General features: G+C 39.4%; 2 protein-coding genes across 2 annotated transcripts in view; one reads left to right on the top strand and one right to left on the bottom strand.

Annotated features, from left to right (window-relative positions):
- The window catches only part of LOC139737891 (sodium/bile acid cotransporter 7-B-like), a 61,973-nt gene extending 50,618 nt beyond the window's left edge, over positions 1–11,355 (bottom strand). Inside the window, exons 1-3 of the mRNA XM_071648559.1 lie at positions 11,178–11,355; positions 5,725–5,807; positions 1,794–1,930 (exon numbers count right to left, since the gene is read on the bottom strand). Of these exons, the coding sequence (XP_071504660.1) occupies positions 1,794–1,930; positions 5,725–5,807; positions 11,178–11,277 (320 nt within the window). The 5' untranslated portion in view covers positions 11,278–11,355. The remainder of the gene's footprint in view (positions 1–1,793; positions 1,931–5,724; positions 5,808–11,177) is intronic.
- Positions 11,334–12,835, top strand: part of LOC139737882 (uncharacterized) — a 29,131-nt gene continuing 27,629 nt past the window's right edge. The window contains exons 1-2 of the mRNA XM_071648551.1: positions 11,334–11,344; positions 11,634–11,709. Coding sequence (XP_071504652.1) covers positions 11,334–11,344; positions 11,634–11,709 — 87 coding nt within the window. The remainder of the gene's footprint in view (positions 11,345–11,633; positions 11,710–12,835) is intronic.

The following is a 12,835-nucleotide window of genomic DNA, read 5'->3' as shown; positions in this document are numbered from 1 at the left end:
AAAAGCTGTAAAATACGGAGTAGGATCGACACTATGTCACCGTAAATATGAACGATGTGTGAAGCATGCATGCATATCCATGTCGTTCGTTTGCTCTTTATTTCACGAGTGCGAAGCCAGCTAGGATACCCATAGCTACACTGTAGCTAGCTAGCTAGCTAGCATGCAAGCCTTTGGCAAAGGCAGCAGCTGCAGAGAGGCTTTTGCAATGGACTCGCGTGCACACAGCGATCGGATCGAAGCGCGCTTGCCCGTTGCGCGCTGTGTGTGCAAGTCCATTGCTCTCTGTGAGCGTGTGCTGAAATTATAGCGAGCTGCCTTTTGCAAAAGGCTAGCACTGTGCATACAAGCATGGTACAAGAGACACACATGTTACTGGTAACAGTGCATGAGTGTAATTACCGTACGCACCGTACGTCTTGCCGTATGATCCCTCTGCTACACTTGTTGATGTTTTTCTTATTTTTCGTAATGAACCTTCCAGTCTGACATGCGTCAATAAGCGAGACACCCTCTGCTATGTATGACAGCAAAGATCGTACTGTACACTCATGAGTACGATATGCATGACACATGTACCATGATTGAAAGGCGAAACAATAGCAAGTGAGTACCGAGACAAGTCTCGCATTTTGCGTCTTCCATATTTTGTTGATGTCCGATGAATACCGTTAAAAGAAAATATAAAAGGAAACAAAAAATAGAGCAAATACATGCTGCATTCTAGGGAAATTTTGAGCTGAAATAATATGTATGACACACGCAATATTTGCGTGGACATTTTCGTGTTTTGTTTTTTTTTTTATTTTAGGTCCGAAATTAGGGGTGCGTCTTATACACGAGTGCGTCTTATACACGGAACTTTACGGTACTTGATACCATCTTCTTTTTTGAATAATAAGGCTATATATGGAATCTGTCTTACAAACTCAATACTTTCAGTAAGAATCATACAACACAAATATAAAGACACACAGATTAAAGAGGTTCCTCGTCAGAATCCATCACTAATCTCACCTCGGAAAATCAATTCATACCACAAATTATTAATATCCCTCTCCCTTAGCACTCCAAACTGCTACCATGCTTACATGACATTCAGTTCACATTTATGGGAATTAGCAACAATGCAGATGTAGCATCAAGGTGGTCTGGCAATATACAAATATTTGAATATTATGAAAATATGGAATGAAATATAGATTTAAAACCAAACTGGCAAACCACTGCCTTAGTCAACTGAAGATGTTCATGCCAGGGTTTACCAATAGCAATACAAGCTAAATTATAACAATAAAGGGACGCTTCTTAAATCTAATGATGAAGGATAATTGCAGCAAACTAAGTATGGGGGTAGGGTTATACCCCCCCCCCCCCAACACACACACACACACACACACACACACACACACAATTTTGGCTTTTCCAAATGAAAATGGAAAACGATTGTACCAAAATCACCACAAACCCATGACTCCCCAAACCAGGGGTCTGCCACAGATTCTTTCCTTTAAAGCAGGGGGTTACCATTGATCATTGCCCCTCCCACCCCTCCTCCCCCCCCCCCCCCCCCCCCAACACACACACACACACACTAAATAAAAACATTCTGCAGCCCCTGGAGTATACTAGATGACTAGGGCTGACATCTGTGTGTAGCCAGACACTGGAAAGGCAATTTCTACTTGGGGGGAGGGGGGGGGGGGGGGGGCCTTTAGTTTGTGATCCACTTCCATTATACACACACACATATTAAAACAAAACAAAAAATGAACAGTTTGGATCATGCTCACCCTTTGAGAAGCCACTCGTCAATGGCGGTGTGTGAGAGGAGTTTGATGAGGAACCATATCAGGCAAGGGATGAATGCTAGGGTGAAGAGCTGTACAAAGCAGTGCAGTCTGACATGTAGGAGGGCGCTTTTCAGGTCCTACAAAAAATATGGGGGAAATCATAGGAATGCTGGGTAATGACAATGATAACAATATGTATATTGCACAACATACATGTATTCACTCAGGGTGTTCAAGGCACTCACAGTTAAATATCCCTAAGAAAGTTCATTTACCCAGAGCAGGACATAAATGCAATATACAATTGTATCTTGTACATTTCATGATAATCATCTTTATCACTTTCTACTATTCAGAAAAATGACTAAACAACTACATGAACATGTAAAACGAGGATCTGTCTACCCCATCTCAAAAAAAAAAAAAAAAAAAAAATTATGATAAGTACTTCCCCCTGTATACAACATAACCTAGATAATGAGATCAATGAGCTTAGAATCACACACACAAATCAGATAGCAGTACATTAAACAATGCAAGACTTTAAATAAAATCATGCATAATTTAAGCACCTATTCAAAAGCATCAAATATTTTGCAGTGTTGATATTTTTGCAAATTTTACACTGGGCTAAACTTCTAAGAAACCAGGAGCATGCAAATATTTCTGCAATATATTAAAATGTGAGCAGAAATACCCTCATCCAAGGAGTTAAGATCCATATCTTTCCCAAAATCACCAAATGAAAAAAAAGGAAAAAAGGTGGAAGGTTAAGTATTCATGATGAAACAAAAATACTCATGATAGTGCTTTAATAATGTTAACAAGTAATATGCAATATGCATTTTATTCTCAAATATCAAAGGCACAGCAAGGACATTCATATAGATGTAAAAATGTGTATACAACATAAAGAATGACTGTTATGCTTTTACAAGACAAAATCTCCAGAATTTACATTTAATCATTTGCATGTAGAATGCACCATATTTAAGCAGGTTTCTAAATACAGATTGTACTGCCCTCAACTTGCTCTATAAATTAACATTTTTGAAGGATTGGACCAAATCACAAAACTTCAGCTCAAAATACATTCCCTACACTAAAGGGTTAGTATAATTGGTTGAGATGGGGATTCAGGTTTTAACTTTTTTCGCGAGATAATAAGAAACCACTCATATGAAAAATTTAAGAGTGTAGAATTCTAAAAAGGATTCAAAGCTCATTTGAGGAAAATCAGTTTTAAAATGGTTGAGATAGCCAAAAGCCAAGTGGTCCTAATAGTAGGTGGGTCACAACTTTCATTAGGACCACTTTGTTTTGCTTTGTTTTTGGATATCTCAGCCATTTCAAAACCAATTTTTATGCAATAAACTTTTAATTCCTTAATTCCTCTTAGAATTGCATGCTCTTTAATATTTCATATCAGTGGTTTCTAATCACCTCGCAAAAGAAGTTAAAACCTCAATCCCCATCTCAACGAAAACTGATATCTATTTGGGATATTTCCTCTCTCTCTCACCCCCCCCCCCCCTTGCCAACTATTTGCAATTGTTTGGTTCTGAACCTTGAGTGGCTTTAGTCAAATGACCACATTGTTCTTAATTAAAACAATGAAACAAAGAAATATGCTACAGGTTGTACCTTTCAAAATATTGATTAGAATTCAGTGTAGGTTTTAATTTTCATCATTGTTCACTGTTATCATTGTTGATGCACTGTATATCATCAATATCATATGATATCAAAGCATACACTACGTAGGCTTGGGAAGAAAAAGTCCAAGGACTACATAGAGTAATATATGATTCTCTACACTCAGGCAACCAAGCATGATAAGTACTTGTATGGCATTGAATTGGAATATTTCATCTTATATATATTGCCTTTATAGCATTTACCTCGGGTAACAAATGCAAATGAATTAAGATTGCAATACCACAGACACATACAGATTGTGATAGTGCCAGTAAGAGAAGGTCATTTATTTCATAAAATGTTCTTTTGGTACCTCAAAACAGTCATGTAGGTTACATAACAGTGACACTAGTTGCTGAATACGCTTCATAGTTTTGCACATGAAATTTAATACCCAATATAATTTTTCATTTAAAAAATCAGTTTTCCTCACTATGACTCTGATATGATATTGACGGCAATTCTGTAATCATTTTAGTATGCCCCAAAGGAATTCCGCACGTGCAAAAGCACTGTCAAGAGGTATCTAATTTGGGGACTTATGTCAGTGCATGATGGTGAGTGACAGTCTTATACCATCACTTCATTTCTTTTAAACACATATTTTCATCACACTTCTTCCAATCTCTTAAATCTTCACCCAGTATATGAGTAAGAATTTAATCTTTCAACTGCCAACCTGTAGACTGCTATATTTTAAATGAATATAAAATTTAAAAAATACTTTTTTTTTTGTCATGAAAGGGCCTGAATTCAGACTTTCGCCTGAAAACTGCTGTCTTGTCCAGAAGAATATATGTATTTGATTTGTTTCATTACATGTAGCAGGTTTACTTGTGGTATGATATCATATATTCATACCAAAGGATAAATTTGATTGTTTTTTTATGTGTCTATAGTCTTGTCTTGAAGAAATATCCTTTGTCAAAAGAGAATGTTAGCAGACATAAACCCCATTGTTACACAACCTGGCAGTGAGATAGTATTAAAGCACATAATCAACGTTGGTGAAGGTGATGGGACAAACTATCACTTCTGAGGCGATCGGGATGTAGCTATCTTTCCGAAGCGCGCTGAGGAAAGATAGCGTACACATTCAGATCGCCGAGGAAGTGATAGTTTGTCTCATTGCCTGAAACTAAAAGTTGATTATTTGCTTTATATTCCACATCTAGGGTCCTAGAAATTCCCATTTTATTCCATATCTGAAACCGTTTTAGCTGTCTTTAGGTATCCTTAGGGCTTAGGCTACCTGTGCGCGTAGATGACAAAACAATGAATTTCCTGCGCGCACCGCGCGGCATTGAAGTGAAAGTGCGTTGCACTGTGTACTATCAAGTGCCCTAGGTCATATGATAGTCCACAGTGCAACGCACTTTTATTCCGCGCATACTCATCTTGCATTAGGACTGTGTGGACTGTGTGGAGATCAGCAAAACAAAAGGGACTATAAACATAGAGTGTAATGAACTTTTCTTCTCAGGTGATGTGATGGGCAAAACTACGCTTCATCACGTGATCAGCTCTGGACCAAAACTATCGCAACATTCTTAGTATGTGGAATATAATAGAACATATCAGATACTTCAAGCAACTATCAAATACCGGGTATGTTTTATACAGTTTGAATTAGTTACAGAACTCGTATGACTAGCTTTATTTGCTATAAGAAATGAAAACTATGTTAAGAAAATTAATCATAGACAATAAAGTCATAACTCAACTCTGTCAGTTTCACAGCCCTGTTTTTTGTTTTTTGTTTTTTGTGTGTGTGTGTCTGGTTTTGTTTTGGGTGGTTTGGTTTTTGTTTTTTTTTTGTTTTTTTTTGTTGCTTTGGGGTTTTTTTGCTCAATGTTATGTCCGTCTGTTTTGTTTTTTTGTGTGTACTCATGCCATACAACTCTCCTATGAAAACATATTCCCATTCAATTTTGTCTTTGTGTCTGATCTGTTTTAAGTGCTGGTGGGCATTCTTCCAACAGAATACAACTATACCCTTTCAGCATTTTCCACTTCTGCAATAGTATCATAGCTGTTAACAAATACACAAGATGTAATTCTCACAAAATCAATTTTCTGTCTCAAAGTTGATCATTTTTACATTTAAAGCAATGTAAATGTAACTCTAACTAAACTCATGTCAGCTCTAACACCGCAATTTTCTCTCACTACTTAGAACTGTAACGATATTTCACAGCGCATGGGAGAGACTGGGCATTAACAGTAAGCATACCTCTGACTTTAGTGACAGTCCACTATTGAAGAAAATCAGGGACACTGCCAGATACTTGATAGTGATCTCTGGAATGAGAGGGCCTGTAGAATGAAGACACAAATGCAGCATAGAATAATGTCGATATAGTAATTCATGTAAATGAAACTTGAAAGCATGGAGTGGGGTCCAATCATCATACATACATCTGGGTCACGAAACAATGTACATTGTATCTCACTGAGAATAACCCAAATAAAAACAAAAATAGTTCACTTTTAAGTATTATGATATCAAAATGTGTCGTATATATACAGACCGCATTCACTAACAATATACTGTTGTGTTGACAGAAATTAAACAGTCAATTCAGGGCGGAGCCTACACACCACCACAACCAAATCATGGTCTTTCTAACCCAACAAATCACCACCTTAATCGAAAGATCTACCGGTAATCATGTTTGAAGACCCCGTTTACAGTGCGAGGCTCCGCCGCGGCTGGGCCGCGGCCAAGCCCGCCTTCATTTCATTGTAAACGCGCAAAAGGCCAAATGCGGGGCCAAAATTGGCCGCACATTTGGCCACTCTCTGGAGGTACTCTCGGCCGCGGCCGAGCCCAGCCTTTTCTCAGTGTAAACGCAAACTGGGCCAAATGCGCGGCCAATTTTAGTCTGGCTTCCAAACCCTCTGCCCATACTGTTTCGTTATTCAGGATATCAACCCCCTCAACGTCGAAAACTAGTATAATTTAAGGTGGTTTTGTCCTGCAAAGGATTTTTCCTTCGGCAAAGGCCTTTGCCCGAAAGGCGAATCCAGTTGGCAAAGGGTATGAAAACCAGACTATACCAAATTGCATCTGTTTACAAGCAGAGCGCCACTACGACAAAATATTGAAAGGTTTGAATTAAAAGCGTGGCCGAGCACGGCAGTGTAAACGGACAAAATTGCGGGGCTCGGCCCCGCAATTGAGGCTGGGCTCGGCCGCGGCTCGGCCCAGCCCCGCACTGTAAACGGGGTCATAGTCACCAAAATCGGGATGTGGCTTATGCAGTGCTGCAGTCTCATTGGAAGTAAATACAGTAGACCCTACACCTCCACATGCACACACACATACACACACACACACACACACACACACACAAACAAACAAACAAACACACAGTATAGATGATACAAATGTAAGCACTTAAATGAGAACTGAGTAACCAACTTCTTTCCTGAAATGAGATCACGATATATGCCAAATATTTCACGAGGTTTTTATGTTTGCGAATTTTGTGAGTCAGGCACTGTTTGCAAATTTAAAAACATGCCAAAATATTAACTCTGATCCCGACGGGAATGTGATGTGCCATGACTGTAATCACAAACTTGTGGTTCCTTGACTTATAATATGCGCCATTGACAAACACTCTGCCAACATTTGCTCCCAAAATATGACACCGACTGACAATTGCTTACAGACAATTGTTCCGCCAACATTTGCTCTAAAAGTAAAACACTTGCTCTGCCAAAAATTGCTCTGCTGACATTTTCTTCGAAGATACAGCATTGCTCCAATGGCAGGTGCTTCGCTGACTTTGTTCCTAAAATGCATTTGCTCCACCAACATTCTCTTCAAAGACATGGCATTTGGGTCCCTGGCAAGTGCTTCGCTGACCCTGCCAAAGATTAAATTCTCAATTGGATTCTCAAGTGCTTTTGATACAATGATGATTGCTTAACTTTGTGTGAAACTATAGTCTGGTGAAATCTAAATGGTATTCAGATAATATTTTGCATGATTTTCTTTCTTTCTTCATCGATGCTTCAAAAGAGATGAATTAGAGTACAGTCGAATCAGTAACCACTGCTTCATTCATGTGTTTCATTGCATTTTCGAATACTACAACCAATGAAACATTCAAATGAATCAATGGCTAATGACTTGACCATACCCAATTTCATCTCTTTCAAAGCACTGACTAAAGAAAGAAACAAAAAATTGTGCAAAATGATTTCTGAATGATATCTTTGAATCTTCAGACTATCACAGTTTCACACTGAATTTGTGAAAAGTGAATAGCATTATTTTAATAGCGCTTGAGAATTTAATCATCAGCAAAGTCGGTGGAGCACCTGGTGGTAAAGCCTATATGTCATATCTTTGAAGAAAATGTCAGCTGAGCAATTGTCAGCTGAGCAATTGTCGGCAGAGCAAATGTTGGAGTGCTCATTGTCAGTGCAGCAAATGTTGGCACAGCAAATGTTGGTGGAACAAAATAAGTCAGAGGAGCAAATGTTGGCAGAGCAAATGTAGCGGAGTATTTGTCATGGAGCATTTGTCGCAATTTTCGGAACAATTGCCGGCAGAGCATGTCGTGTCACCATTGTGTTAAGTGCAATAGTCTATGGGAGCTCATTTATATAAGTATGAACAGTTTAGTTCTACCATATAGGTGGTTCTTAATTCTTTCCACCTCTCTGGCTTAAAAGACTTCTCCCCTTTTTTCCTACAAAACCTTTGCCCTCTTGCTTGTGTATGGTTTGAGAGAACAGGGACTAAAAGTAGTATATGGTTCCGTTAAAGAGTCCAACTGTTTTAATCCAATATGATGACTTACAAATCAATCTGTTTAAGGAGTAATTTACATTTTATATAAACATTACTGAAAGTTGACAAAATTGTGAAAGATTAAGATTTAGATTTGCACGTGATTCAGTATCAGAACTACAATTTAACTACTTAAGCTCAAGATTCATATTGTTGACATGTTGACTGAATATTTCACACAGTTGCTTCACAGGACTGCATTGAAATATTGAAACTATCATTAAAAAGGCAAATGCTGCCCATATTTGAAGCACACCATACATACACAGCAAAACATTACGTAAAGTTATTGTCATAGTTCTATGAACAGTAATGTGACTATCATCAACAGAAAGCTACTTATTCATCATCATCTGGTAAATTATCAGCAGAACTTTGCACACAATTCTCGCTAAGATGGTGTCTTACACTTTTTGAGAGAGTATTCCTTCAAGGTTCAAGAATTCAAAATGACTTATTAGAGTGCCGCAAAGGTGTTACTGTCACACCTGCATTGTGCTGGCCACATTTCATCTGCATTTGGGTAGATTTGAACCAACTTGGTACTCCTGTAGATCGTTAAACTAAATTTACACTTCAGAACAAGTGTTACACTAGGTACATTATGATTAGGTAATACACTTGAGAGACCCGCACCTCCTCTTTGCTAATGTTTATGCATGTTTAAATCACACTACGTCACTGGAAAATTCTACGAAATCCCACTCACATAAAGGTAAAATACTGAGATTCAAAGATCCCAATGGAACTACAAGTTTACTGATCGATACTGCAAATTTGCGGCTATCGTCGTCAAACACAAACGATGTGGAATAGATGTGCACTAAGGAAGGGGCCCGCACCTCGCCACCCCGCGCTCCCATAGACAAAGCACGTAAAAGACGTGTGCAGGTGACCGTGATGATACTGATAAGACGTATTCCTTATATTAGCCCGACCAGACGCCGTGCAAAGCACGGCGTCAGACAAGCTCTGATACAACTGTTGATGTTGAAAATGTCTGCATTCTCATTACAAATTTCATGAATTGTTCACGTGAAATGAAATGCTTGGACTATAAGCATGGTATATTAGTCCATGTAGTAAGCCCTCATGCAATGTAAACTGAGCAAAAATTGTCATTTCAAACCAGAAAGCTGACCATCGCAGCGACAGGGCTGTGTATAGTTATCCTTATATAAATGCAAGATTTTTAAGTAACATTTGTTCGGTTTTCACCTCAGTTTGCTTGGTTGTGGTAACCGTGCTAAGTTTCAAGCATACTGAACACAGTCCCGGGCATAAAGCGCTTGTAGCAATTTTAGGCAGGGTGACGATATTGGGGCCTCTGACAAGGTGCTGGCACCTCACCAGAGTAAAACTTAAGCTTTTCTGCAATATTTGTTCATCTCAAATAATACATACAATATTATGTCTACAACAATGTATATTAAATATATCAAACCACTTTTATCTCAATGTTGATTTTGTTCAATACATCATAAAATTTCACAAAATCCCCCCAAATTATCACCTTGATAATCCACCAGAATCCAGACACGCGTTCAATGTTAATGCGCGTACAAGGCCGCTGAAAGATGTGCCACTGCGCACCATACCTTATTGGCGCAAGGTTGCATCGGGGACATTGCGGCGCCCGTTGGTGTCCGAATTCTGGCGAGTCGGCACTTGCATTCAACCCCTGTACATTTAGTCACTGCATCGATCAGCACATACAGAAATTTTGTTTTTCTTTTGTGTTTTTGAGGATACCATCACACTCTGAGCCTGCAATAAGCAAAAAATCTCGCAACAAAACTGCGTATTTCTCAATTTTTAGCACTTTTTTTGCAACCCCAATTCTTAACATGGGACTTAGACCCATCTTTGCGCACACTTGGAAAAGTTGCGCCGATTCCGCATTTTTGATGGCAAAATTCGGGATTTTAGTATGGATTTTTGGAGTGGAGGAGACTATTTTTAAAGGCAGTTTCCTGTTGTGAACGAATGTGCAAATATGTGAAATGATGTGATGTGTGTGTGTTGTGACAGTAGAATTTGCTGGCTTGCGATATGTGATAAGTGTCCGCGCATTCTGGAGGCCGGTCGAAAACTGGGGGCTTTAGCCTTTAAATTTACTAGACTCTAAATTCAAATTAATTCATTATTTAAACATACCTTCACAGAGGGTTCGCTTTATAATATCAGTTCGGGAAACCCGCTCATGAGGACCGCTCCCGTGTACGAGGACTGCCCCGCCTCATGAGGACCGCCCCGCCTCATGAGGACCGCCCCCACGCCTCATGAGGCCCGGGGGGGGGGAACGCCTCATGAGGCCCCCTATTCACTTCTATTCATCTCACATTTGACGTATAAATTGTCGCAACTTTGCACGGTGATTTTTTGTTACACACACATGTCCACTATCCATGATGAAAAGAAGAAAAAATCCTATCTGTTTTTTTTTTTTTAAATCAAGTTTTAATCAACCGATGCAGAGCGCCCATCAAAACATGGGTGCCAGCGTGTTCGCACAATGCAAGACTGCCGCACCTAGCGGCCTGATCCGTGTGGTCCCCCCCCCCCACCCCCCCGGGCCTCATGAGGCGTGGGAGCGGTCCTCATGAGGCGGGGCAGTCCTCGTACGCGGGAGCGGTCCTCATGAGCGGGTTTCCCGGACTGATATTGCTACTGCTACTTTATTTACTAGTCTCCAAAACTAAGTCATGGAGGTGTGGGTACTTTCTGGTACGGATCCTCTGATAAATATAACCATCATTTTCCACTGGCCTGGGGACGACTCATGACCATGTCAATATTACAATAATGATGTCGAGTTACACTCACCAGCTCACTTCACATGCTAATGCTATGTTCTACCTTTTGTACCGGAAACTTACCACCTTTGGCACCAATTGAAGGTTCTGCCCTGGCAGCAAGGATTACAACGATGATACCTATCAAAAACCAATTCTCTTTTATCCTTTCAAACAACCCCATTCTTGCTTGAGTGACACGACAGATCTAGAAGCCAGCCAGTTCACCTGTACATCAGGATGTGGTTTCCGTATTTCTTAACTCGGCTTCATTCAGTTGTTGAGGCGGCACATCTCATACACAAATCCACGTTGCAGGTGTAAACATTGCCATCGCACGATGAGAATGCATGCGATCAAGTGAAAAATAGTTCTTAAATACAACTCTAGTTAACAAATGCGATTCAGCTTATTTACTTCAAGACTACCTCAATAGGGAATTCTATATTTTTATTATTAGATGCACTTCACATCAAATGAAATTTAGGCCTAAAAAGTGTAAAGGCGGATTAATAATAACAACTTCTCAAAGTAAACAAGCAAAATGGCAGCGTCTACGAAGAAACAACCCGCAGTAATTTACCTTCCAGTTACCTGCCAGATATGTCTAGGAAAGGTAAGAATTATCATTAAGTAAATATGAGGTAATTTCATTGTGTTCTTTTATATATCCCTCTTTTTTAGTTCGGCAGTAATGAGGAAAAATCAATACACAACTATGTTTGCATTGTGTATGTCTTCACTGTAGTCCCACATATTCAGTAATAGTGAGTTAACAATGCACAGCAGTAAATATTACAGACTGAAGAATCAAGCTCACCCATAGAGTCTACATCTGTACATGCGCTCCCTCAAGCACCACATTCCGTAAGTCTTCTCAAATGCTATGTATGTGTTCATCAGTTCGACATTGTAGTAAATACAGCAATGTGAACATGCGGCGTTAATGCAAGAAGAAAGTACGAGCATTCATTCCAAGAGCTGTCACAGATGGGAACTCACTATACGATACCACCAAGCGACAGTCATTTGAGTCACTGACGCTGCACTGCGCACTGACATCACAATCAACGGGGGGTGTTTCAAGAAGAATTTAAGTCGAACTTAAAATTTAGAATTGACTAAGAATTATGTTATGCTGTGTGTGTCTTCAATGTTGCTCAAACTATGTAATGAAAATGAAGATTTTGGAGACTTTTTTATGTAGCCATATTGATAATACAAGATAAATATATTAAACAGTGGAATTATTCTGTTAACATTAATGATAATTTGAAGTGGGTGGTGATTAGGCTAATGAAATTGAACAGGGAAATTGAACATGGGAAACCAGTGGCATACCATAATTTTTAGTCAATCTTTAATTCGACTTCTTGAAACACCCCCAATATTCTTTCAAAACAGCAACCCTCCACTACATGTACATCCAAGAGCAAAGCAACTAGCTTCTAAGCTACTCTCTCTGTGCTGCCAACATTAGCGCACCCCCGTCCAATTGGACTCTGCATAGGGGTGTTGGACAGTACCAGAGCAAAGAAAAAAAAGCTCAGAAAAGAAGCTAGGTAGACACAATTTCTGATTTAGATACCGGGTATGTGGCATATACAATAATTTGATATCTTGGTTGTATCCTTGCTTCACAAAAGAGATGATGATACTCATGATGAGAAATGTGCAACTGGCTATCCTGTGATAGCATTCCTGTGAAATAAGTAAATGATAATCCAGGGATCTCGCCAGCG

This window comes from Diadema antillarum, unplaced genomic scaffold (genome assembly GCF_040938485.1).
Source record: "Diadema antillarum isolate AM-2024a unplaced genomic scaffold, OU_Dant_1.0 seq00000712_RagTag, whole genome shotgun sequence".
Lineage (NCBI taxonomy): Eukaryota > Metazoa > Echinodermata > Echinoidea > Diadematoida > Diadematidae > Diadema > Diadema antillarum.
This window is presented reverse-complemented; position numbering and strand designations above follow the sequence as displayed.